General features: G+C 48.5%; 1 protein-coding gene across 1 annotated transcript in view; it reads left to right on the forward strand.

Annotated features, from left to right (window-relative positions):
- The window catches only part of ADAMTS2 (ADAM metallopeptidase with thrombospondin type 1 motif 2), a 246,077-nt gene that overhangs the window by 178,802 nt on the left and 41,402 nt on the right, over positions 1-25,873 (forward strand). Inside the window, exons 6-10 of the mRNA XM_030316217.1 lie at positions 5,696-5,852; positions 16,248-16,353; positions 17,087-17,230; positions 17,703-17,835; positions 19,173-19,286. Coding sequence (XP_030172077.1) covers positions 5,696-5,852; positions 16,248-16,353; positions 17,087-17,230; positions 17,703-17,835; positions 19,173-19,286 — 654 coding nt within the window. The remainder of the gene's footprint in view (positions 1-5,695; positions 5,853-16,247; positions 16,354-17,086; positions 17,231-17,702; positions 17,836-19,172; positions 19,287-25,873) is intronic.

A 25,873-nucleotide genomic window follows, 5' to 3' on the forward strand; every position in this document is an offset into this window, starting at 1 on the left:
GTCAGAGGGAATGGTTGTTCAGGGAGAGACTGGACAGGCTTCTAGATTGAGGGTCTGGAGATGGGGCTTGGCTCACAGTGAAGATGAATTCTGATGAGCTGCTCTTTAAGGAACTCATGTGTCCCTATCAAGGAGGGCATCCCCCATGCCCAGAAGGATTTAAGCATCATGAAACCAAGATGACTGTAGCTGGGACTCCTGTGAGGAGAAGGGACTGAGCTGTGTCCCCCAAGATCTGGGGGTTCTCTTGGCAGGGGCAGCTATGAGGCCAAGAGCCAGACTTGGGGCAGAAAGTGGCCCAGGCATTCAGATCCTGTTATTCATTCCAAATCGTGATGGAAATAGACCAGCTCCCCAGAGCCTGTCTCCGGGTCCCCACCAGGCTCCAGAGGGGATAAAATCAGTAGCACTTACATGCGTGCCATGTTGTTTGTCTTCCAGCTTATGAGAAGCTTCTAAGTTATCTCAAGTTTTTCCTAAAACAACGTTTTTTTCCTCCATTTCTTAAAAAAAAAAAAAGAAAGGAAGGAAGACAGAAGAAAAGAGATTATCTTATTTTATACAATATGCCATCAGCCAGGGAGCAGAACATCGGCAACACTTGAGGGTTGCATAGCAACTGGCTTTCAATTGATTTTTTTGAGAAGGCACCAGAGCTACTAAACTGTTCTCATTTTAAATATTTCCTCGGATGGTGGAAATCAAAAGCAAATGGAAATCAGAGACTTGGGGACAATCAGAGAGGAACATAAGGTATCTTGTCGTGAAAGACCAAGTCAAGACCAAGTGGGGAGCACGCATAGGAATCTTTCAGCATTGGAGGGGAAGGGTCTAAGGAATTCTGACTGTGATGTCCGTGGGCATCACTCACCCATGCTAGACCTCAGCTGCCTTATGGGTGTGAGGGGTGGCAATGACAGAAGTCCCTGTGCTCCTGGCTCTGTACTGTGGTTGTACCCCTTCTGCAGATGGGGAGCTCAGCACAGTGAGGTAACTTGTTCAAGAACACAAGCAGATGAGACATGAACAGGTCTCCTACCCCAGGACTCTCATGCTGCCCAGGTGAGCTCCACCTGTCACCTGCCCATGCCCTGGTAAGCTGCTGGGCGAGTTTGGGGTCTGTGGGGCTCTCTGACATGTGGCGGCACTGGTATAGCCACCCCATGGCGCTGTTATTCCTAGAAGACCAGCCTCCAGGCTACTGGTCCAGTTTCCCTCCTGTGATCTTGACTGAAGGAGGGAAGAGCATAAATAATTCAGCTCATTCAAGGGCAAACAATGGAAATGTCAGAAAGCAATGATTGGAACAGAATTTTTGAACGGGTCTTAATTGGCGTATTAAGGGTGGGACCGCAGAGGTTGTCTCTGGCCTTCAAAATCCCCCTTTGCCCTGTGCATGCCTGGGCTCAGAGCTGCAGCGCCAGCCTGAGAGGGTTGGGAGGAGGTGGGCGGGGCCCTGCCTGCCGGCCCAGCGCGCGCGAGACCGTTCTTGTGACAGCAGCGCCACCTGGTGGCCACGTCTGGGCTACGCCCTTCCTTTCCCGTCTCTCGTCACAGCCCGGGAATAGAACACTTCCGATTGCAGCGGGGCTTCCAGGCCCGCAGATACCTCTTGTGTAGCAGGACTTGGGAGCTGTTTACTTCTGTTGTCCCTGATCTGGTTCCACCTCCAAAAAATATATCTTAGGGCAATTGTACAGCTTCAATTAGACTATTCCTGTAAACCTGGAGCTACCACCCAGGCTGGGGGTGCAGAAATGCCCCTTCCACGGTGCAAACATCGTGACCACCACTCAGCTGCAATTCACTCTGTACAGCTGATGCCCGCGGCTCCCTCCGGGGGAGGACCGTCACATCTGTGAGGTCCTCGGCTGGTGCTGCGGTCAGCCCCTTGCAGGGCTCACGCATGGTCCCCATCGCAGCACAGGTGGGAACGGGAGAGTTGTACAAACAGGTTTTCCTAGAGAAACCCGCGCAGAGACGAGTAGACAGCCGAGAGACAGGTGCCTTGAGGGCTGGCTGGAACGCAGGTGTGAGAATCTTTCTTAATGGAAACAGGCAACCCCCCCCCCCGCCCCCATCCTCTCTCTGGCACTTTGGAAGGAGATACAAATGGGAGAAATAGCTGTTTCCTCTCTTCGCTGGGAGGAGGGTCACAGCTCATAGGCTGTGGTCTACAGCAAAGACAGGGCGGTTCCGTGGTGCCTCCCAGAGTGAGGCCCATCAGAGGTCTGCGTGGATGTGGCTGGATGGCAGAGACTGGGGTTGCGTTGCGCAGGAGGAACCGTCAGAGCCCACGTGACCCACCTGGGCTGGCCCAGACACCTCTCCTGGGCCCTCTATTTGGATAACTCTGTCAGGAGTCCCTCAGCATGTGGGAGGAGCAGGTGGAGGAAAGGCTGAACCTAGGGGGTGCAGGGAGCAGGTGCTCATGGGAACTTGCTTCCAGGGTTTCTCCAGGAAAACCTGCTTCAGCTGATGTCCAGTCCTTTTGAGCTCCTCTGGCCTCCCTCAGATTCCGGGCCAGCCTTTGTCAGGGGCCAGCAGAGCATTTGGACTGATCCCCTAGGGGCTGCACCCAGATAAGGGGGAGAGCTCCCCAAAGCCAAACTGCCAAACTCATACCAAGCAAGCAGGCTGGACAGAAGAAAACAGTCCCTTGACTGTGTCCCCAGGTACCGTGGACCCCGAGCTCACAGACCTCTCCTCAAGCCTCCCCCGTGGGCCTCCTTGCCACTTCTACTGAAGCCAGAAGCCTCCTCCTCCCCCACCTGCCAGCCCCCACACCTCTCTTGCTCATCTCCTGCCACCCCGTGATTCTAACTCTGCTGATATGGCACCAGCTCCAGTTCCACATTGTCCCTCTCCCATGTCCCCTCCCTCCTCAGTGACCCAGAGGCCCTCTGCCTGCCATGGTGCACGGGTCGGTATCAGGTCACAGGCTGGCCCCTAGGTACCCACACCCTCCTGAATGCTCCGGACCCAGTATGGATGAGAATCCCAGTCCTAGATTCTTTTGTCCCCATCTTAAATGGGCCAGAACCTTGAGAACGTTGGGACGTGGGCAGAGAAATAAGATGTATAAGCAGGTCTGCATCTTGGGTGCCCAAATGCTGACGTCACCCTTCTCCATCTCTGAGTCCCATCTGGGCTTCAGGCTCCCAGGGCCCAGTACACAGCCCCTGTTTTCTGAGATCCGCCTCTCCCAGGACCACTTTGTCCTGGTGCAAAAAGGGTGTCCCAGCCCTTCTCTCTGCCCCTCTCCTCGGGGAGTCTCCTCAGAACCCAAAAGCCGAGAGGTGGGGGGATCCCAGACAACCCCTGCTCTACACCCTGCAGCACAAACCCCCACGGGCCTGGAGAACGCAGGTGGCAGGCTGCCTTCTTGAAATGGGCAAAGACAAGGCAAGAACAAAACGCAAATCAATATTTCAATAAATTATCCTGCCGCAGCAGCGAAATCACTCTGGCTGCCAGAGGGCCTGGGAGCCTGGGCTGAACTGTAGGAATTTCTGGGAGGAAGGAGGCGCTTGCCAGTGTCAGGTCCAGCCGAGAAGGATGTGTTGGAAGGGGGCTGTCTGCCTGAGGTCCTCTACTCCAGGGCTCTCAACCTGGTAACCTGGGGGATGTGTTTTGTTTGGGCCACATAATTTGTTATGTTAATCTGAGTCAACATTTACTATGAGCTAGGCTTACTTTATAAAATTCAGATTTAAAGATTGGCCCTGAGAAATCCAATGTGGTGGCTCCGGGCACCCATTTCTGCTTGCCAATGGTAGCCGTGCGCTGAATGCCATCACCCTGTCCACCATACACAGCAAGGAGAGATCTCTACAGGGTCTCATGTGGGCAATTGAACACTCCAACCAGGAAGAGACACAGGTCACTTTTGCTCACAGCTCACTGGCCAGAGTGGGCTCCACCTCCCACCCCCTGCTGCACCTTCCTCTGGGCTGGCCATCTCTGTGCCTGTGTCCAGCAGGTCCTGGTCACCAGACCTGTCATTCCAGTCTGTGACTCTACTTCATCAGGACTCATTTTGTCTTGTTATAACGAGCACACTCAGCTCCCAGGTGCTCTGTGCTCGGGGCTTGGGAATTGGTGTGCCATCTTGTAAGTCATTGACGTGGATAATGCATGAGAACCCTGCAGTGACCAGGAAGAAACAGACCACCTTCAGACATGTCTACTAAGGAATGCATAACTCTGCTTTACGGACAGATGGATCCTTGAAGAGAAGAAGCGGGGAGCTTGGGTGGCTCAGTCGGTTGAGCGTCTGACTCTTGATTTTTGGCTCAGGTTATGATCCCAAGGTTGTGGGATTGAGCCCCACACCGGGCTCCAATCTCAGCGTGGAGCCTGCTTAAGACTATTTCTCTCTCTCTCTCTCTCTCTCTCTGCCCCTCCAGACCACTTGTGTGCTCTCCCTCTCTCTCTCAAATAAAAAGTAGGGGGGTGTCTGCGTGGCTCAGTCGATTAAGAGTCCAACTTTGTCTCAAGTCATGATCTCACAGTTTGCGGGCTTGAAACCTGCATCAGACTGTCTGCTGTCAGCACAGAGGCTGCTTCAGATCCTCTGTCTCCTTCTCTCTCTGCCCCTCCACCACTTACTCCCAATCTCTCTCTCAAAAATTAAAATAAACATTAAAAAGAGAGAGAGAAGAAGAAGTACATGCTCAGGACTCTGCTTGGACAGAACTGTTCGGTGGTGGGAGTTCAAGGTGAGAGGAGCTTACACACTCACTTCCTGCTGTGAGGGTAGCAGAGAGAAAAGGGAAGCATGTTGCATGTAGAAGCCTTGCTTTGGGGACAGTATGGTGTATATTTTGTTTGGGGAGGCAGTTTAGGGCAGAGGGTTGAATATAGGCCTTGGTCTTAGGCTTCCAAGCTGTGTGACTTAAGGCAAGTTACTTGACCTCTCTGAGCCTCAGCTTCCTGCCTCTCAGGGTGGTTGTGAGGACTGAACTAGAGAGTGAATGCCAATGTCACGGTGCAGAGAGAGCTGCGAGGTTGCCAGTCCCTCAGCCAGCCTTGGCTCTCTGGTGTGCGCCATGATACCAAGTGGGGCGTGGTTCTCCCAGTGGCTTCCTGTCTGTGGTTCCTGACAGAATGGTTGCTATGCCCCTGCTCTTTGTGTGGCTCCTTTGCTAGATCTGCTGCAGTTTTTCTCCTCCACTGTATTTGTGTTGTTTTCTGTAATACCTTCAAACGGGGAAAGCATAGGGTTCCCTTCCCCTGCTCTGGGCTTACACACCGTATCGGGAGTTCTGTCTCCCCTGCCCTGGACCCTGCCAGCACTGTGAGCTCTTCAGCATGAGGTCCACATTGCCTTTGCCTCCTGCCCAGGGCTGCCACAGAATAAGTGCCTGAGAGGCCCACAGGGACCTCTAGAAATGGCATAGACAGAATGGAATGTGTGAAGCCTCAGATGGCCTCAGAGCTTTGCCTCCACAACTCACCTAAAAACCAGGCAGTGGTTTTGTGTGAAAACTCTTGCAGGTGTGTGGACCGGGGAACCTTCCCTCCACTCAGAAGAATGGAGCCAAGTGGGTGGTGGGCCCCCAGGGGAGCTGGGCTCGGTGCCACCTGGACCAGGTCCCCAACAGAGGGCTTCTGTGAGCACTACAGCCTTCTCAGCTCCCACCTGGTCCACCAGACGCTAAGCCCTCATTTCCATCTCTCCCGCCCCCTGCAGTCCATGAGCCTCATTGAGATTGGGAACCCCTCTCAGAGCCTGGAGAACGTCTGCCGCTGGGCTTACCTCCAGCAGAAGCCGGACACAGGTCACGATGAATACCACGATCACGCCATCTTCCTCACAAGGCAGGACTTCGGGCCTTCGGGCATGCAAGGTGAGCCTCGCCTGTGTAAGGCACAGAAAGGAGGGAGGCTGGGCATGGGCCAGCTGTGGTCCAGGCTGGGAAGTGTGTCAGGATGGGGAGAGGCCAAGACCACCTTAGCCAGTGAGAGGCTGCATAAGTGCTAGTGACCTTCAGGCTTATCGAAAACCATCCTGGCCTCTGCCATTTCCACCCAGGAAACTGCATCCCCCCAATGGGACAGCAAAAGTCAGAGGTGGTGAAATGGGCAGAGCCTGGGATGGCAGTCCAAAGACCAGACAGGATCCAAGGTGGGGTTCCAGAATTGTTTGCTTCCCCCCTTTAAAACAAAACAATTTTGAATAAGTTTTCCGCCTTTAGAAGTTAAGAGATTTTACTTAAAAACTCAAACTATATAAAAGTGACAGATCTAAAAGGAGAAATTGACAAGGCCTACAATTATAGTTGAAGATTTTAACATCTTCTTCTCAGTAAATGATAGAACAATAGGTAAGAACAGGGATAAGGATACAGAAGACTTGAATGAAGAAACTTGACCTGAGTAATTTCTAGAATACTACACCAAACAACAGGAATACACACTCTTGATGAGTGCAACATAAAACCATACCAAAACAGGGACACATGGGTGGCTCACTTGGTTAAGTGTCCAACTTCAGCTCAGGTCATGATCTCATGGTTCGTGAGTTCCAGCCCCGCGTCAGGCTCTGTGCTAACAGTTCAGAGCCTAGAGCTTGCTTCAGATTCTGTGTCTCCCTCTCTCTCTGCCCCTCTCCTGCTCCCACTCTCTCTCTCTCTCTCTCTCAAAAATAAATAACTATTTAACAAAAAGACATACCAAAGCAGACTATGCAGGGCCACAGGGAAATCTCAACAAAATACAGAAGATCGAAATCATACATAATACGTCCCCTGACCACACTGGAAAAGAGAGCTCGAAAAATTATGAGCGTTTTAAAACTAAACAGTATATGCTCATCAATAATCTGTGGTTCAAAAAAGAAGCAACAGCAGAAATTAGACTATATTTTTTAACAAAATGATATTGATAATACAATGTATGAAAAGTTGTGGATGTAGCTAACATGACTAAGTTGATATTTATAACCTTATTTACACATTCATTAGAAAAAAGGGATGAAGGATCCAATCATGGAAATATCTATCTCAAGAAATTTGGAAAAAGAACAGCTAATTAAACTCAACAAAAATAGAAAGGAAGGAAATTATAAATGTAAGAGCAGGATTGTTGAAATGGAAAACACTAGTAGAGAAAAATCAACAAAACCAAAATTTGGTTGTTTGGAAAACATGGATTAGAATTGGGATGCCCCTGGCAATGCTAGTTTAAAAAAGAAAAGAAGAAAATACACATTTACTAAGATCAGGAATGTAAAGGGGACATCATTACAAATCTTACTTTAAAAAAATAATGAGATAATGAGGAGGTATTTTGAACATCATTGTGTTGATAAATTGGTTAATTTAGATGAAACTTACAAATTCTTTGACAAAACATAAAATCTGAGGGAAAAAAGGAAAATTTGAATAGTCCCATATCATCTAAAGATATCTGAATTTATGATTAAAAGCCTTCCCTCAAAGTAAACTCCAGGACTCAATAGCTTCACCAGAGAATTCTTCCTAATTGTTAAGGAAGAATAATGTCAATCCTACACAGACCCTCACAGAATGAAATGAGTCTTGTCATCTAATTTTATGAGACCTGCTAATATTAGTACCAAAATCTGAGATGGACGTCAAAATTATAGGCCAGTTTCTCCCATGAATATAGATACAAAATCCCAAACGAAATATTAGCAAACCAAATCCAGTACTACTTAAAAAAAGCACTACATGACAATGAATTTGGGCTGCTTCTGGGAATGCATGGTTTAACGTATGAAAATCAATCGTGGTAATTTGCCCCATTAATAGAATAAAGGAGAAAAACTTACAGAATCATCTCAACTGGTCCAGAAAAAGGATTTGACAAAAATCAATATCCATTTGTGATCAATTGTCTTACTGAACTAGGAATGGAAGAAGATGTTCTTAATGTGATAAAGGATACTTAGCAGAAAAAAAGCTATAACAAACATCATATAAAGTGGTGAAATGTTGAAAAGATTTCCTCTAGACCTGAGAATCGGTCCAGAATATTTGCTATCACCACTTCTAGTCAACATTGTAGTAGAAGTCCCAGCCAGTGAAGTAAGGCAAGAGAAAAATAAAAATATAAGGATCAGAAAGGAAGAAATCAAACTCTCATTTGAAGATGATATGCTAGTGTACATAGAAAACCCAAAAGAATCTACAAATAAATAATTAGCATTATTAAGTAATTTTCTGGATATAATATCAATATATATATAAATCAACTGAATTGATATAACAGCAAAAAATGAAAATTCGAAAACTGGTGCCACTTATAAAATAAATAACAAATAAAAAACAGCAAACACCTGGGAATAAGTTTAACAAAATACATCCAAGATCTGGACCAGAACACTGTAAAACACATGCACAGAAGCTATAAAGACTAAATCAATGAAGGGATGTGCCATGCTAATAGTTAGGCAGACTCTCTATCGTAAAGAGATCAGTTTTCTCCATACTGACCTGCAAGAGAACATAAGTGCCCTCCAGAGCAAGTTTAGACCCAGCCGAATATTTTGAGGATATTGACAGGTTGATTCTAATGTTCACATAGAAATGCAATGGGCCAGGAGCAGTCAAGAACAACTGAAGAAGATGGGCAAAGTATTCAGTGCTCACAAAAGTATAGTCGTTAAAGAGTATTTTGATGTGAGGGTTGACAAATGTATCTGTGTCAGAACAGAGTCCAGGATTGAACTTACAGATGGATGGATGCTGGATTCATTGTGAAGGTGGTCCCATGAAGCGGAGGGGAAAGATGATATTTTTAACAAATGGTGTCAGGTCAGTCAAATATCCAAATGGGGGGGGGGGAATACAGCTTAATACCTTCCTTTAAAAATTTTTTTAAAGTTTATTCACTTTTGAGAGAGAGAGACAGAGCGTGAGCAGGGGAGGGGCAGAGAGAGAGAGAGAGAGAGAGAGAGAGACACACACACACACAGAATCCAAAGCAGGCTCCAGGCTCTGAGCTGTCAGCACAGAGTCCGACGCAGGGCTTGAACTCACGAACTGTGGGTTCATGACCTGAGCCAAAGTTGGATGCTTAACCGACTGAGCCACCCAGGCACCCCAATACCCTCCTTTTTAAATGTAATTTGTTTCATTGAGATATAATTGACATATATCATTATATTAGTTTCCAGTATACAACATAATGATGGGATACATGTATAAATTGTGAAATGATCACCACCATAGTCTAGTTAACATCATCATCACACATTGTTACAATATTTTTTCTTATGATAAGAGATTTTAAGATATGTTCTAGCAACTTTCAAATATACAATACAGTATTATGAACTATAGTTCATGCTTCACATTAGATCCCCAGAACTTATTTATCTTCTAACCAGAGGTTTGTACCTTTTGACCCCCTTTACTCATTTTTTTAAAAATGAGCTCTAAGTATACTGTGGTGGGGAGGGGGAAATGACACCAGATAACATTCTAGCAAAAAATTTGCATCGCTATTTTTTAAAGTTTATTTATTTTTGAGAGAGAGCGTGTGCATGTGAGCAGGAGTGAGGGGCAGAGGGAGAGAGAGAAAGGGAGAGAATTCCAAGAAGCCTCCATGCTGTCAGAGCAAAGCCCAAAGCAGGGCTTAATCCCACAACCATGAGATCATAACCTGAGCCGAGATCACGAGTTGGATGCTTAACCAACTGAGCCACCCAGGTGCCCTCCTTCACTCATTTTAACCACCCCCCCCACCCCTGCCTCTGGCCACTACCAATCTGTTCTCTGTATCTATGAGGTTTTGCTTTTTATTTTTTCCTTAAGATTCCACATAAAAGTGAAAGAACAGCGAATTTGTGTTTCTCTGACTAACCTATCTCAGTGCCCTCCAGGTCCATCCATGTTGTGAATGGCAGAATTTCCCTTTTTATGGCTGAATAATATTCCATTGTATGTATATACCACATCTTCTTTATCCATTCATCCATTGATGGACTGTTAATGGAGCAGTGAACATGGGGGTGTAGATATCTTCTTGAGTTAGTGTTTGTATTTCCTTCAGATATATACCCAGAAGTAGAATTGCTGGAACATAAGGTAGTTTTATGTTTAAATTCTTTGAGGAATCTACAAAGTGTTTTACATAATGGCTGCACCAATTTACATTCCCACCAACAATGTGTGAAAGCTCCCTTTTCTCCACATCTTCACCAACCTTGTTATCTCTTAGTCTTTTTGATTCGAGCCATTCTAACAGATGAACAGGTGTGGAGTGATACCTTATTGTGTTTTTGACTTGCATTTCCCTAATGATGAGTGATGTTGAGCATCTTTTCATGTACCTGTTGGCCATCTGGATGTCTTCTTGGGAAACATGTTTATTCAGGTCCTCTGCCCATTTTTTAATTGGATTGTTTGTTTGTTTCTGCTATTGAGTTGTTTGTTTTCCTTATATATTTTGAATATTAACCCCTTATCAGACAGATGATTTGCAAATATTTTCTCCTATTTTGTAGGTTGCCTTTTTCATTTTGTTGATGGCTTCCTTTGCTGTGCAGAAGCTTTTTTACCTTGATATAGTCTCACATGTTTATTTTTGCTTTTGGCATCAAATCCAGGAAGAAATCATCACCAAGACAGGTGTCAGGAAGCTTACTGCCTATGTTTTCTTCTAGGAGTTTTATGGTTTCAGGCCTTACGTTCAAATCTGTCACACTTTCAGTTGATTTTATATATGCTATAAGATAGTAGTCTAGTTTCATCCTTTTTCATGTGGTTGTCCAGTTTTCCCAACACCATTTATTGAAGAGACTGTCTTTCCTTACTGCATAGTCTTGGCTTTTCTGCTGTAAATTAAATGACCATATATTTGTGTGTTTATTTCTGGGCTTTTATTCTATTCCATTCATCTATATGTTTGTTTTTATGCCAATACCATACTGTTTTTATTACTATAATTTGTAATATAGTTTGGAATCAGGGAACGTGATACCTCTAGCTTTGTTCTTTCCCAAGATTGCTTTGGCTCTTTGGGGTCTTTTGCGGTTCCCATACAAATTTTAGAATTGCTTTTTTGTAGGGGCACCTGGGTAGCTTAGTCAGTTAAGCATCCAACTCTTGATTTTGGCTCAGGTCATGATCCCAGACTTGTGGGATCAAGCCCCATGTTGGGCTCCACACTCAGTGTGGAGCCTGCTTGGGATTCTCTCTCTCTTTCTCCCTCTGCTCCTCTCCCCTACTCATGCTTTCTCTCCTTCTAAAACAAGTCTTTAAAAAGTAGAATTGTTTTTTTCTATTTCTGTGAAAAATGCCATTGGAATTTTGGTAGGGATTGTTTTGAAACTGTAGATAGCTTTTGGGAGCATGGACATTTTAACAATATTAACCCTCCTGATCCATGAACACAGAATATCTTTCCATTTATTTATATCATCTTCAATTTCTTTCATCTATGTCTTACAGTTTTCAGTGTACAGGTATTTTACTTCCTTGGCTAAATTTATCTCTAAGTATTTCATTCTTTTTAATTTAATTGTGAATGGGATAGTTTTCTTAATTTCTCTTTCTGATAGTTCGTCACTAGTGTATAGAAATGCAACCGATTTTTTGGGTATTGATTTTGTGTCCTGCAACTCTGCTCAATTTGTTCATTAGCTTTAACATTTTTCACTTCTTTCTTCCTATCTGGATGCCTTTTGTTTATTTTTCTTGCCTAACTTCTCTGTTAGTACTTGTAATTCTGTGTTCACTAAAAGTGGTGAGAGTGGCCATCCTTGTCTTGTTCCTGATCTTAGAGGAAAAGATCTCAGTTTTTCACTGGTGAGGATCTTAGAGGAAAAGATCTCAGTTTTTCACTAGCTGTGGGCTTGTCATATATGTGTTTTATTAATTTTGAGGCATGTTCCTTATATGACCTCTGTATTGAGAGTTTTTATCATAAGTGGATCAGTGGAATTCTGTCAAATGCTTTTTATGCATCTACTGAAGTTCATCTACTTAATATACAAATATCATATTTGTGGATGTCTTAAATCTTAAGTAGGTTTTAGATCTAGATATGAAAGGTGAAATAATAAAACCTGTAGAAGATAATAGAGGAAACTATCTCCATATTTCTCAGAGTAAGAGAAGATTTCTTTAAAAAAGATGAAAAGCACTAACTGCAATGGAAAAGATAAATAACGTTAAACATTACCATTAAAAACTTTGGTTCATTAAAGGCCCTGTCAATCCATTGGGGAAAATATTCATAATACATATATCTAACAAAGAACTTATATCTGAAATATATGAGCTCTGACAAATTGATAGTAATAATTAAACAGCCCAGGGTGCCTGGATGGCTCAGTCAGTTAAGCGTCTGACTTTGGCTCAGGTCATGATCTTGTGGTCCATGAGTTCGAGCCCCGCATCAGGCTCTGTGCTGACAGCTCAGAGCCTGGAGCCTGCTTTGGATTCTGTGTCTCCCTCTCTCTCTGCCCTTCCCCAACTCACACTCTGTCTCAAAAATAAATAAACATTAAAAAAATAAAAAATAATAATTAAACAGCCCAATAGAACAATGTGCAAGAGATTTTATCAGGCTTATAAAAAACCTAAATTGATCAGTAAATATAGGAAAAGGTGCTCAACTTAATTAACATTAGGGAAATGAGTTAAAACCACAGTGAGATATCAGGACACACCTAATCGAGTGGTTAAAATTTTAAAAATACTGAAAATGTCAAATCTCAGTGACAATGGAGATGTCATTCTCACTCTCTACTGATAGGAATATAAAATTCATACCAGTACTTTGGGAAACTGTCTGGCAGTGTCTGTGAAAGCCAGACATGTGCCTACAGGATGGCTAGTCTCTTAGACACGCCTCCACCACATGCAGACACATGTGCAAGATTGTGCAGGAGTGTTCCTAACAGCCTTACTTCTAGTAACTCCTAAACAGGGAGAAACTTGAGTCCATAAGCTGGAGAGTGGATAAAGGAAATGTGATCTATTCATACAGCCGGGAAAAGAACTGCAGCTATTTCTACACACCGTGGATGAATCTCACGCATTGAACAGTGAAAGATGCCAGGCAGAGAAGACTATATACTGATGGTTCCTGCTTATTTCAAGTTTGGAAGCGGGCAAAGCTAATCTGTGGCATTAAAAGTCAGGAGAGGGGGGAGGAGACAGGGTGTCATGGTTGGAGGCAGCAAGAAGGGGTTTCTGCTGTGCTGATACAGTTGTATTTCTGAACTGGGGAGGTGGCTACATGGGTGAGATCCCTTTGTGATGGTTCACTTGTTGTATCCTATGACTTGTGCATTTTTATGGATGCATATCACATTTCAAAAGAAAAAGCTTTAAAAAAAACTGCATAAAATACATATTCAGAGGAGTGGGCCCGGTTTACCCCATCCCCATTTTCTACAGATAGTCATTTTCCATTTGTTTCTGGTTGATCATTCTAGTTATCTAGTTTATTTCTACAATATACATGCTCATTATGTCCACCACTCCCTTCCATGAATTATTATGCTGAACTTCCCTGCATCTTCCTCCACTCTTATAACCTTTAGCTTCTCTCTCTGACCACTTGCCCATATTTGCACAACTAGGGAGACTTCCTGAGTAACCCTGATCAGAGCCCAAATCAGTGTCTGTCAACAAAACATCTCTGTGGCACCACCCTTGCCCCCTTTGCCACACAGATGGGCACCACAGTGGGACTCAGGTGGGAACACAGAATGTGTCTTCAGATCCTACTGAGCACAGAGTAAGTCTCCTACTTGGTGTTGGTGCCTCTTCATTTTGAGGGGCTGCTAGTGCCCTGCAAGCTAAGCCAGATGACTTGGAGATGGTCTGCCAGCCCTTTTGTCCAGGGGAGAGCTCTAATGGGGAATGGAATTGTTCCACAGGGAGAGAAACCAACACAACTTCTATAGTAAGTGACCTCATCCTTTGTTTCAAAACGTGAAAGCACAGCTAAAGATGGCCAGACTTTCTTTTTTTTCATGTTTATTTATGTTTTGAGAGCAAGAGAGATGAGCAGAGGACGGGCAGAGAGAGAGAGGGAGACAGAGAATCCGAAGCAGGCTCCAGCCTCTGAGCTGTCAGCACAGAGCCCAATGAAGGGCTTGAACTCAAAAACCACGAGACCATGACCTGAGACAAAATCAAGAGTCAGATACTTTATCAAACGAGCCACGCTGGTCCCTCTCTCTCTTTTTTTTTTAACTTACACCATGAAAAATTTGCACCAAGTTGCAAAACAAAATTGGAGAACTGACTCTAGAGGAAACAGATATCATTTAGAGACTGGAGAAGAACTTTAAAAAAGAAGTTGCTCGCAGAATGTTTGAGAGAATATATCCGTAAACCAAGTGCAGGTTACTAGGAAGAATAGAGAACAACAAAGAGTTTTTATGAAACAAAAGATATTATGGGTGAAAGAGACAAGTCAAAAGCTGAAACAAGAAGTCAAAGGCATCCAGAAAGATTAAAATAGGAGAGTAAAGACAGGCTCAATCCAGGAGGTAAAATATCTATCTAATAAGGTTTTCAGAAAGAAAGAACAACAGCAAAATAAAATAAGAGGGAAGGGCATAAAGAAAAACATAAAAGTCACGTTTGCAAATCTTCGGATTGTAAAGAGCCATGTAACATGCCAGATAGTGTGAATGCGAAATACTTGCATGGAGGTACATATGCACATGCAAGCTTTGCATACAACAAAGAGAGGATCTCAAAGTTTGGCTCTGGGACACTGATGCCAGAACAATCAACTCAAAACCTGCAGAGCAAAAAAATAGTTTAAGATACAGACTTTCTTGTTTATTACAAGGGAAAAAAGACAGTGGTTCGATTCTGATGCTTTTCCAGACAAGTCTAATGCCAGCAAGCCCTGGGCCACCATGCCTCCTTCCCTTCTCTTCTACTCTTCCCTTTGAACAGTTGCTCTGGGATCTCCCTGTGGGGTCTGCAAGGAGTGAGGCTGGGTCAGGGTTCTGAGGGCCAGAGCTCCTTGCTTGGTGGGCCTCCAGGTGGTGTCTTAGCAGAGGCCCCCTTTGGCACACACAGTTCTGTACGCACTTCTTTATCTTGTCCAGGGAGGGGCAAGTGGTTGGCCCCATTCTCTGGTTTTTCTCAATTGTAGGTACATCTCAGCATCATGACCCCCCCCCCACTCCTCTTCCATGGGAATGCTGTCCTCCAGCCTTCCCTGGAGACATCTGAAGAACAACTTCACCCTGTGATCAGACTCTGCTCACCCAGGGGGAATCAGCTGTTCAACAGGCTGGCCACCCACAGTCCTTCTCGCCTCCCTCCCTGCTTGGGATGTTCTAGCTCATTCCTTAATTCTCCCGTTGCTCCCTGTGTGTCTCCGTTTCCCCCAACTGCTTCTTTGGGCCACACAATGTCACTGGGTTGGCAAAACACACCGTGTCTTTTCACTGTTACCTGTGAATTCAGTGGTTCTTTCAAAGCCCCTTGAGTGGGGATGGGGTTGGGCTGGCTGAGGGGGGTGAGGATGGGGGTGGGGTCCTTGGGCATCTTATGTCAGAGGGATGTGGCCTGCTGCAGCTCCCCCCCCTCCTTGCTCCTGCTCCCCACCCTCCCCTTTGGGGGCACCTGGTCTGGTTCTGCCCTTTCCCCACAGACCCCTGGAAGAGAGGAGGCCTTTGACAGGAATGTGGCTCAGAATCTCCTCGGCCAGAGTGCAGGTTCACCAGCTGAGAGCTCTGAGGGCCTTGTCTGCAGCTGAACTACTCCCTCAGCCCTCTCCGCCAGTCCTGGCTGCGTGACAGCAGGGCAGTGTGGCATCCAGCTCTGCCTGAGCAGCTTCAGGGCCTACCCTCACCACTCCCTGCATGTGCTATGGAAATGGGTGGAGCTGGGGTCTCACAGGACCCTGGGAAGACCTTCCTGAGGGAGTGGGTTCAGAGGGCCAGGGTTCCTGCAGCTTCCGGAGGTGGGGTGGAGGCCATGTATTGCCCAGGGGCCAGAAGGTCACTCCGCAAAGTGGGAAGGTGGGAAGTGGGGTGCAGGAGAACAGCAGGCAGGAAGCTGCAGAGGGGACCAGGAGTCCTAGCAGTTGAGACCTGGGACACTCACCCCGGCTGCAGTGTGGACACTGACGGACAGGGCTGCTGCCTGGGGCCACCTGTCTCCTGGGAAGTTGGTTTGGCTTGTTTGCTCTGGGGACAGTGGGGGGGGGGGCAGGGGCACTGGGGCCAGAGCCCCCTGATTCAGGCAGGGCTGTGGGCCTGGGAGCTAGAGCCACCCTTTGTCTCCTCCCAGGCTATGCTCCTGTCACCGGGATGTGCCACCCCGTCCGTAGCTGCACTCTGAACCACGAGGATGGCTTCTCCTCGGCATTCGTGGTGGCCCACGAGACCGGCCATGTGTAAGTGGCTTCGCTGTCCTAGCTGCGTGGGGAATATTGGGGCTCCCCTGTTCTCCTCTGTGCCCTGAGCACTTGAGATGTAATGTCTCCTCTGTATGAAAAGCACTTGGGATGTAATATCCTGACCCCAACAGTGCACAGGGCAGTTCCCTCAGTAGAATGAACAAATCCAGGGCCACCTTGCTGGGGGCCTTCAAGACATTATGCCGTTCAAGCCCCTGGGCAAGGGCTCCTTACCCCATTTTACACACGAATAACAGGGGCTCTGAGGGAGCCTCGCCCAGAATTAGAGAGCTTGGAGGCAGGGAAGCCACAACCCAACCAGGTGTGCAAGCCCCAGGCGTCCCCAGAATTTGGGGGCCGGGCAAGCTTGATTGTAAACCTCGCAGGGCCTCTGGGTCTGTGCAAGGATGTGCACCCCATCGGTTGAGTGGGTGGAGACTCCGGGCTGCAGACGCCTCCGCCTCCACTGCGTTCTCAAGAAACAGCGCCCCCTGGAGGGCAGGATCCTGAGGGGCAGGCCTCTGCACACTGGCCCCCAAGTGTCCTTGGTTTTAAGAACCGAGCTGGCAGAAAACCCAGCTCGGGGCAGATCAGAGAAAACCACGGGCGGGGGGGGGGGGGGGGGGCGGGGCGCGGGGAGCCGCTGGGGGAGGTTGGGGCGGCCCCCCAGCTGCCAGGTCAGTGTGGCCAAGGTGACGGTCCAGTGAGGCTGCCTTTGTCCCCCGCACAGGCTGGGCATGGAGCACGATGGGCAGGGCAACCGCTGTGGTGACGAGGTGCGGCTGGGCAGCATCATGGCGCCGCTGGTGCAGGCAGCCTTCCACCGCTTCCACTGGTCCCGCTGCAGCCAACAGGAGCTGAGCCGCTACCTGCAGTGAGTACCTCCCCGTGCGTGTCCCGTGGTGACCCTGCAGCCCTGGGTTCAGCTCTAGGAAGGCGCATGCACAGCACCTCTCCACCCCCCCCACCCCCCACCCCCACCCGCCCCCAACCCCATGTGCTTGGGCACAGCCCCAGGCCTCAGCCCTTCAGCCTGGGGCACAGGGGAGGGAGAGGGAGAGCAGTGCAGGTGTGTGTGTGTGTGTGTGTGTGTGTGGTGGGGAGAGATCCCATTGTCAGGGTGCCCCGCCTGGCCTGAAAAGTGGGCGCAGCAGCTGCACCTTTAATGGGATGCCTGGGTAGCTTACAGCTACCGGGATGCGGAGGCAGCACAGCTGAGAGCTGGAGTGTTCAGACAGGCCCACCACCATGGCTCCAGGAGGGGCTGCGGCTGCCTCCTGGGCTGGACGCCCCCCTCCCCCCACGGCACCGAAGGCCGCTTGTGGCACCTCTGTGTCTCCTCACAGCTCCTATGACTGCCTGCGGGATGACCCCTTTGCCCACGACTGGCCGGCGCTGCCCCAGCTCCCAGGGCTGCATTACTCCATGAACGAGCAGTGCCGCTTCGACTTCGGCCTGGGCTACATGATGTGCACGGCAGTGAGTGTCAGGGCACCCTGGGGGCTGGGGAGGGGGCACCTCGCCCTGACTGGCTAGCTTCTTAGGAGGCAGCTGGTGTTGGGGTGGCTCCAGAGGGCAGGCCGGAGCAGGCCTCCAGGACAGCAGCCTTTCCCTCTGCATCCACTGCCCCTTACCCACTTGGCACCCAGTGCCCACCTGGCAAGTCCGGACAGGGTCCTGGTGACCAGGGCTGTGACCAGGGCATCAGAAGGGTTGGCGGGTAAGTACTGGTGAGGCCTCTGCATTGCCTTCAGAGTTCAGGAGGGCTTCCCCGAGGAAGAAGTGAGGTATAAAGGCTAAATGGGAGGAGAGAACATTCTGGAAGGCAGGAATCACATGTGCAAAGGCCTAGAGGTGAGGGAACATAGCGTACAGAGAACCCACCGGTTGTTACTAGGATCTAGTGCCAGGACAGAGCCAGCAGTAGGAACCCCAGTCATCAGGATTGACTGTACCTGCTGATCAGGGCCCACCCTGTCGCAAGCAGTATGGCGAGAGCATTAGTGTCTGTTAGCATCTGACCTAATGCTCCTCTCAACTGCATGAAGGAAGTGTGCAAAGTATTCCCACTTTACAGATGAGGAAACTGAGGACTTAGATAACATGCCTAAGGCCACAGAGCAAGCAAGTGGTGAACTTGGGTACTGATGTAGGTGGTCTAAGCTCTTGCATGACTGCCTAAAGAACTTGGGGGGATTGATTCTCATGACAAGAGGAAGCTCTAGAAATGTTTAAAGAGGGGGATAGCATGGCCATATCTGAGTGTCAGCTGGATCCCTCAGAGACATCCTAGAGGAAGAGGTATGGGGATAGCCAAAGAAAGGCCAGAGAAGAGGCGACTGTGAGGTTCACGGAACAAATACCAAGGGCTGAAGCAAGAGAAGGGCAGAGGGGAGAGCTCCAGGAGGGCTTTAGGGGGTGGAGTCCTCAGCAGGGGGATAGTAGGTGCCCCTAGAGCCCTGCAGTGACAGCCCCTCCTAGCCACCAGCCACTCGTACCTCGGCCAGAGGGATGCCCACCAGCCTTTCTGCCAGGTATACTGACTCCCAGCTGTCTGTCCAGACTCCATGGCAGGTGCAGGGACCAAGGACTGGAGGCTGGGGAGGCCCCTCAGCCACCACAGGGACAGGAAGCAGCTACTGCATGCTGGAGGTTGTCACAACCTCAGAATCATACAGAGCTCAGGGCACCACATGTGGGCCACCATGGGCCACCAAATCATGCCTGACTCCACCCTGTCCAAGAGGACCCTGGGGGACCCTAAGGGACCTGCAGTGGGAGGCAGCCTGGTGAGCTGCCCCTGCTCTCTCTTCTAGTTCCGGACCTTCGACCCCTGCAAACAGCTGTGGTGCAGCCACCCTGACAATCCCTACTTTTGCAAGACCAAGAAGGGCCCCCCCCTGGACGGGACCATGTGTGCACCTGGCAAGGTGAGTGGGAGCAGAGGGCAGGCAGTGTGACATGCCCAGATCTCCAGGAACAGGCCCTGCACCACAGGCGGAGCTGGGTGAGGGGTCTTCTCCAGGCACCCCTGCCTCCTTCCTAATAAATCCTCACATGTGACACCAGAGTTTCTGTCCTGTCCACTTCGAACCCACTATTTCTTCTGTCAGAGCAAACCTGGTGTCTCAGAGTTTCTCACTGTGCTCCAAGCACCCCCCAACTCAGGAATCCCTACTCTGAGGAGCAGTTTCAGGGTTCTGGCAGTCTTCTGTCCCCCCATGGACACTGTAGGTGACTGGGTCACTTCACTTTAAGGCCAAAATTGGGGGTTGGTGACACCTGGGTCCCTAGCCCCAGCATCATCAGGCTTAGCTTAGCCTCTCCATCCCTGGGGCCTCTGTGTTTGCCCCCTGGTGGGCATACTTGTTCCCTTGAGGCGGCTCCAGGCTCCATGGCTGGCTGCCCCGGCACCTGCCAGCAGCCTCAGACCCACTTCCCACCCTCCAGCAACTTGACAAAAGATGGGCTTTTCTTACCTTGTCCTTTCTGCCGAAACTCTGGGCTTGGTTCTCACAGGCTCAGATGAAATCACATGCTCACTCTTCAGCAAATCACTTGCTGAGGGCTGGCTCATGCAGGGGAGCCAAAGCGTGGGTGACAGACCACTGATGACAGACCATGTGGGCTCAGCCCACAGAAGCCCTGCAGACCTGGTGGTTGGGGATGGGGAGTGGGGAGTGCCCGCAGCACCTGTGCCCCAACATCAGGCCTGTAAAGGCCCCCAAATCGTCCAGGCCTGAGGTCCCTCCATGCAGGCCTTAAATTCTGGCTACTTGTAGTTCCTGGTAGAGCTTCTTCAAGACACAGATTTCTAAGCCCACTCTTAAAGATTTTGGTTTAGGGTAAGGATCAGGAATTACTTTTGTTTTTGTTTTGTTTTGTTTTGTCTTATTTTTAAATTATTTTTTAATTTTTAATTGTACTAAATTTAGTAATTTAGTTTTTTAATATTTGCCCTTTTAACCATCTTCTACAATTCCATGGCCTTTTAGTACATTCACAGTGTTGTGCACCTGTCACCATTATGTAGTTCTAGAACTTCATCACCCCAAAGGGAGACCCCATTAAGCAGTGACTCCCCTATTAAGCTGTCTCCAGCCCCTGGCAACCACTAATCTGCCTCTGTCTCTAAGGATTTTCCCATTCTCAAATTCCACATGAATAGAATCACACAATATGTGGCCTTTTGTGTCTGGCTTCTCTTGTTGAATGTTATTAAGGTTCATTTGTATTGTAGCATGTGTCAGTGTTTTATTCCTTTTTATGACTGAATAATATTCTACCTCATGCTTAGACCACAATTCGTTTATCTGTTCATACATTGATGGACATTTTGATTGTTCCCACCTTTTGGTATTTGTGAATAGCGCTGCTATAAACACCTGTGTACAAATTTTTGCTTGAAGCTCTGGGAATTGTTGTGGTTTTTTGTTTTTTGTGTTTTGTTTTGTTTAATCAAAATTTATTTATTTATTTTCAGGAAGAGAATTTAGTGATTCATCACTTACATATAACACCTAGTGCTCATCCCAACCAGTATCTTCCTTAGAGGCCATTACCCCTTTAGCCCTTCCCCCCACCCAACACCCCGCCAGCAACCCTCAATTTGTTTTCTCTATTTAGGAGTCTCTTATGGTTTGTCACCCTCTCTGTTTTTATCTTATTTTTGCTTTATGTCCCTTATGTTCATCTGTTTTGTATCTTAAATTCCACAGATGAGTAAAATCATATGATATTTATCTTTCTCTAACTGACTTATTCTGCTTAGCTAATACACTCCAGTTCCATCCATGTTGTTGCAAATGGCAAGACTTCATTCTTTTTCATTACTGAGGAATATTCCATTAAATATATATACCACATCTTCTTTATCCATTCATCAGTCATTGGGCATTTGGGCTCTTTCCATACTTTGGCTATTGTTGATAGTGCTGCTATAAACATTGGGGTGCATGTGCCCCTTTGAATCAGCATTTTTCTATCCTTTGGATAAATACCTAGTAGTGCAATTACTGGGTTGTAGGGTAGGTCTAGTTTTAATTTTTTGAGGAACGTCCACACTGTTTTCCCAACCCCATTTGCTCAAGAGACTCTCTTTTCCCCATTGGATATTCTTTCCTGCTTTGTCAAAGGTTAGTTGGCCATACGTTTGTGGGTCCATTTCTGGGTTCTCTATTCTGTTCCATTGAGCTAAGTGTTTTTGTGCCAGTACCATACTGTCTTAATGATTACAGCTTTGTAATACAGCTTGAAGTCTGGAATTGTGATACTCCAACTTTGGTGTTCTTTTTCAGGATTGCTTTGGCTATTCGGGGTCTTTTCTGGTGCCATACAAATTTTAGGATTGTTTGTTCTAGCTCTGGTGTTATGTTAGGGTGGGAACTGGTGATTTGTAAGAGTGCGCCCAGGTGATTTGGCAATGCCCCCAGACTTCACGAGCTGTTAGAAGTTCGAGGTGGGTTGTTGTTAGTAATACGCCAGGGATCTCGTAAAGCCAGAACTGACCACATAGCCCTCCTCCCGCACAGGAGTTCAGTGGAGGGAACATGGGCCCAGGAGCATTTGCCACATCCCTTATGACTAGCTTTGTAAACACTGAGCTGGGGGCTGAGACTAGCTAACATGGCTTCCTGCCCCATCCGTGTCCTTACTTTCGACCCGTCCACCCTGCACAGAGAGAAGGTGGATGCGGTGGGAGGCAGCCCTGCCCAGGCTTTTACCCCACAGGACCCCCCAGCCGCTGGGAGAAACATGGGCCAGAGAATGCCTGCACTTCCAGCCAGTCAGCCCCCCTTTTCTTGTGAGGAGGGTGAGGGGAGGTGATGTCTGGTAAGGAAGGTGCCCAGATGTGGCCAAAGCGCTCCTCCTCACAGAAACCACTGACCTGGCTACTGCCCTTCCTTCATTTTAGGTGGTGGGACCCTGGTTCGTTTAGCCCAGTAAATAACATTACATTCTGTTTGTTAAATAACAGAGCAATGCTGAAGGCATTCAGGGCAGAGCTGGGGCTGGGGTCAGCCCACCCTGGTTCACAAGAGCACAGGGAAAACTGACCCACATCAGGGATTCTTGGTGTGTGTGGAGGGGGTGGGTGCAGGGACACAGGAAGAGGCAGGCGCACCTCCTGGGACCTATCACACTCCTCTGCCTGTGTGTGTTTGTATGTTGCAGTCTTAGTCATTATTGCACGTAATTTTTTATTTGGGAGGCAGCCCTCCCTTATCTTCCCCTTTCCTGCAAAACAGGGGAGTGAGGAGGGTGCAGGCAGAAGTCTGGCCTCATTGGAGAAATAGCAGGACATCTCAGGGATGGGGAGGCATGGCTGTGAAGTGTTCAGCTGTCCCTTTCCCTCTGGCCCCAGCACCACCACCACCACCCCCCCCCCCCCGCAGGGAGTGACAGAGCTTAGGCTCAGGACACAGTGTGGCCTCCTAGGATCCTCATTGTCCACATTCTCCAGCAGCTCATCCCAAGCACGTTGTCCCCTCTTGGCCTCCACAGCCAGATTATGCCCCTGCTTACTCAGTGTTGTGTATCCACCATTTCCCAGAGACAGAACAATCCGTACCTACATTCCACACACAGGGATGACCTAGAGAGAGCAAACAAACGAACCACCCGCCCTCCACCCTCTAGGTTCACAGCGAGCCTGCCCTGGGTCAGAATCTGTGAGGGCCGGGTAGGCAGGGGATGTCAACAGCATCCGGGACCCCGTGCCTCAGAGAGATGAAGCAGAGAGGATCAAGGTGGGGAGGAGCAAGGGCCAGTGGTGTATGGCTCTCCCATGGAATCAAGAGGTGGGTTTGGCTGAGAGGGGAGAGGGGAGTGTGTTGCCCTCTGACAGAGAAGTGGGCAGTGGGCCTGAGCATCAGTCTGCTTGGTCAGATTCATTCATTCGTTCGTTCCTTCACATTCACTGCATGTGTCTTGCCCCTCCACCTCCTTCAGACCTTACTGTCTGTGGCGGTCAGCCATGAACATGAAGAGGCAGTGAGGATGGGGCTGGGGAGTGGCCAGTTGGGGAACCCAGAGAGGCTTCCCAGTCAATGACCCCCACTGACGCCCGAAAAGTGAGAGGAGCAGTCCAGGTGGGAGACGGTGCAGGGCGGGAGCCTGGTGAGGAAGGCCAGGGAGGGCAGATGAAACAGGGAGGACTTGTGTTTCATAGTACAGTGTATTTACATAAAATTTGACATGGAGGAAGTCCAAGAGATCAGAGAAACAGTTTGTTTGTCATGGATCCCGAAGGAAGGGTTCCAGGGGGCCATGCTCCGAAGTACCAGGGTGGGTCAGGTTAGGAGGCAAAGCATGGGAGCAGCTGTGGTTTCTGTAGAAAGGAACAGGTGAGGCAGGGTAAGCAGGCTTGGGATTGGTCAATGTGAATAATTTCAGTGGGCAGGAGGGACTGATACCTCTGGTATCATCCAGTACCTTTCCCCGGGGGGTGATTCGAACAGAAGGTGACCTTGAATGTGAGAGTCTGATAGAGGAAGTGTTTGGGTCATCAGCTCTGGATTATTGGTTGGTTTGCATTTAAAAATCCCGCTACTGGGTGAGTTGTTTACTATCCTTAGAAACTGGCTAATCCTGGAAGGGGCAGTCCCTTTAGGGTCAGCAGGGGTCCAGATGTCAAAGCATCAGAATCCAGGAAACAAAAAACTTGGTGATTACCCATGGCTCCCCAAGAGGCTACAGTGACAGCCTGTCCCTGTCGTGCCCTGTTCAGGGTGCTGGCAACGTTGCTCAAATCTGCTGCCAGACAGGCACGCCCTGGAGCAGAGACAGGCCAAGCACAGAAGGTCCTTTCAGGTGCCCTCTGCCCCACAGGCCAGGCTGGTGGGCTCACCTTGCCCTCCCTGATTGAGCCAGGGTTGGAGCAGAGGGGGGTCAAAGATGGCTCCCACCTCAGCATGTTGGCAGGAGAGAGTCCTCCAAGTGCTCTCACATTGACACACAGCATCTTGGGGAAGCAACACCCACTCTCCGTTTTCATGAATTTAGTTTCAGAGACACGGGCCTGGTGTAAGGGCCCCATGATGCCCCTGTGTCATGCCTCATGTTTCCCTTGCACAGCTGAGAAGGGGCAGGCAGGCATAGTGACAGGGGCAGCCCAGGATCTGGACCCAAAAGTTCAAGCCCTGGGTCTCCTTCCTCACCATGTGACCTCGGGCATCCTTTCTCTTCTCGGGCAAGTCACCTAAGTGTCCAGCTCACTTATCCTCACAGGCTCCTGGCATGTGGTACCCACCTGGCACATGCTGGCAGGTAGAGGAAGGCTGAGGACCGCAGTGGTTCAGAAATGCTAACCGTGCACTTCCCTGAAATAGGCAGTCTACCTTTCAGGCTTTCAGAGCAACCCAGCGGAATTCCTGGCCCCTGCCCGGATGCATCAGTGTTCTCCACGGTATTATCCTGTGAAGCAGCTCCCTTGGATTTGTCACAGGCCCAGGATTCACTCAGGACAGGTGGCTTTGTGCTTTTAAATGTTTCAGCCTCTCTGTTGTATGAAATATTTGTAGGCATTTAAACATATGTTTATAAAGCATTTTAATAACCTTAAACATGTTTTTTAAAATAATAGCACTGAGGCATCGGAGTATGAAATTGTTCACGTGGGGTGATGTCAAATGCTCGTAGTCATTTAGGAGGAAATAAAACAAAATATTGGAAGGATGTCTTCTGAGTGGTGGAATTAAGGGTAGTTTTCCTTTCTTTCTGCCTTGCTTCGTGTTCTCTACAATGCATGTGTATTGCCTCTGTGCATTTGGACCCAAGTTTGTGGGAGAGGTGGCCCATCACAATGTGGGATGTTCTGAGTTGTCCTGAGCCCAGCTTCCTATTTCCAGACTTGGCACCGATTTGTCCCACCCAGCTTCCTATTTCCAGACTTGGCACCAATTTGTCCCATAGGGACAAGGGGACCACTGTCTGGCCTCCTCCATCCTCCTGGTCCTTGGTGCCCTTGACCAGCAGTGACTTGGAAGTTGGACCCCAGTCACAGCCTTCAGAGATGCCAGGAGCCCTCACTCCCTCTGTGTCTGAGTCAGCTCAGGGTGCTGTAACAAAAATGCCATATACTGGGGGATTCAACAGCCAACATTTGTCTCTCCCAGTTCTGGAGGCTGGAAGTCTGAGATCAGGATGCCAGACGGGTCAGGTTCTGGCGACAGCTACAGAATGCCATCTGCCCTTGCTGTGTCCTCACGTTTCAGAGACAGAAATAGTCTTTCTAGTGTCTTTTTACAAAGGTGCCAATCTCATAAGGGGCTTCACCCTCATGACCACCGGGTCATGTGATGGGTCTAATACCATCACATTGGTGCTTAGGCTTGAACATAAGAATTTGGTAGGATGCAAACATTCATTCCACAGCATCTTCTTACCTGGGCCTTCTTCCCTGCCTGCCAGCCCCTCCTTGCACCACCAGCTGGGGGGCCACCAGCCAGTGTTTCTGTGGGTTCTTTCCTTCTCTTCAATGATTGAGTGAGGGGCACTTTGGGGTAAGATATGAGGT

The sequence above is a fragment of the Lynx canadensis genome, chromosome A1, assembly GCF_007474595.2.
Source record: "Lynx canadensis isolate LIC74 chromosome A1, mLynCan4.pri.v2, whole genome shotgun sequence".
Classification (NCBI taxonomy): Eukaryota; Metazoa; Chordata; class Mammalia; order Carnivora; family Felidae; genus Lynx; species Lynx canadensis.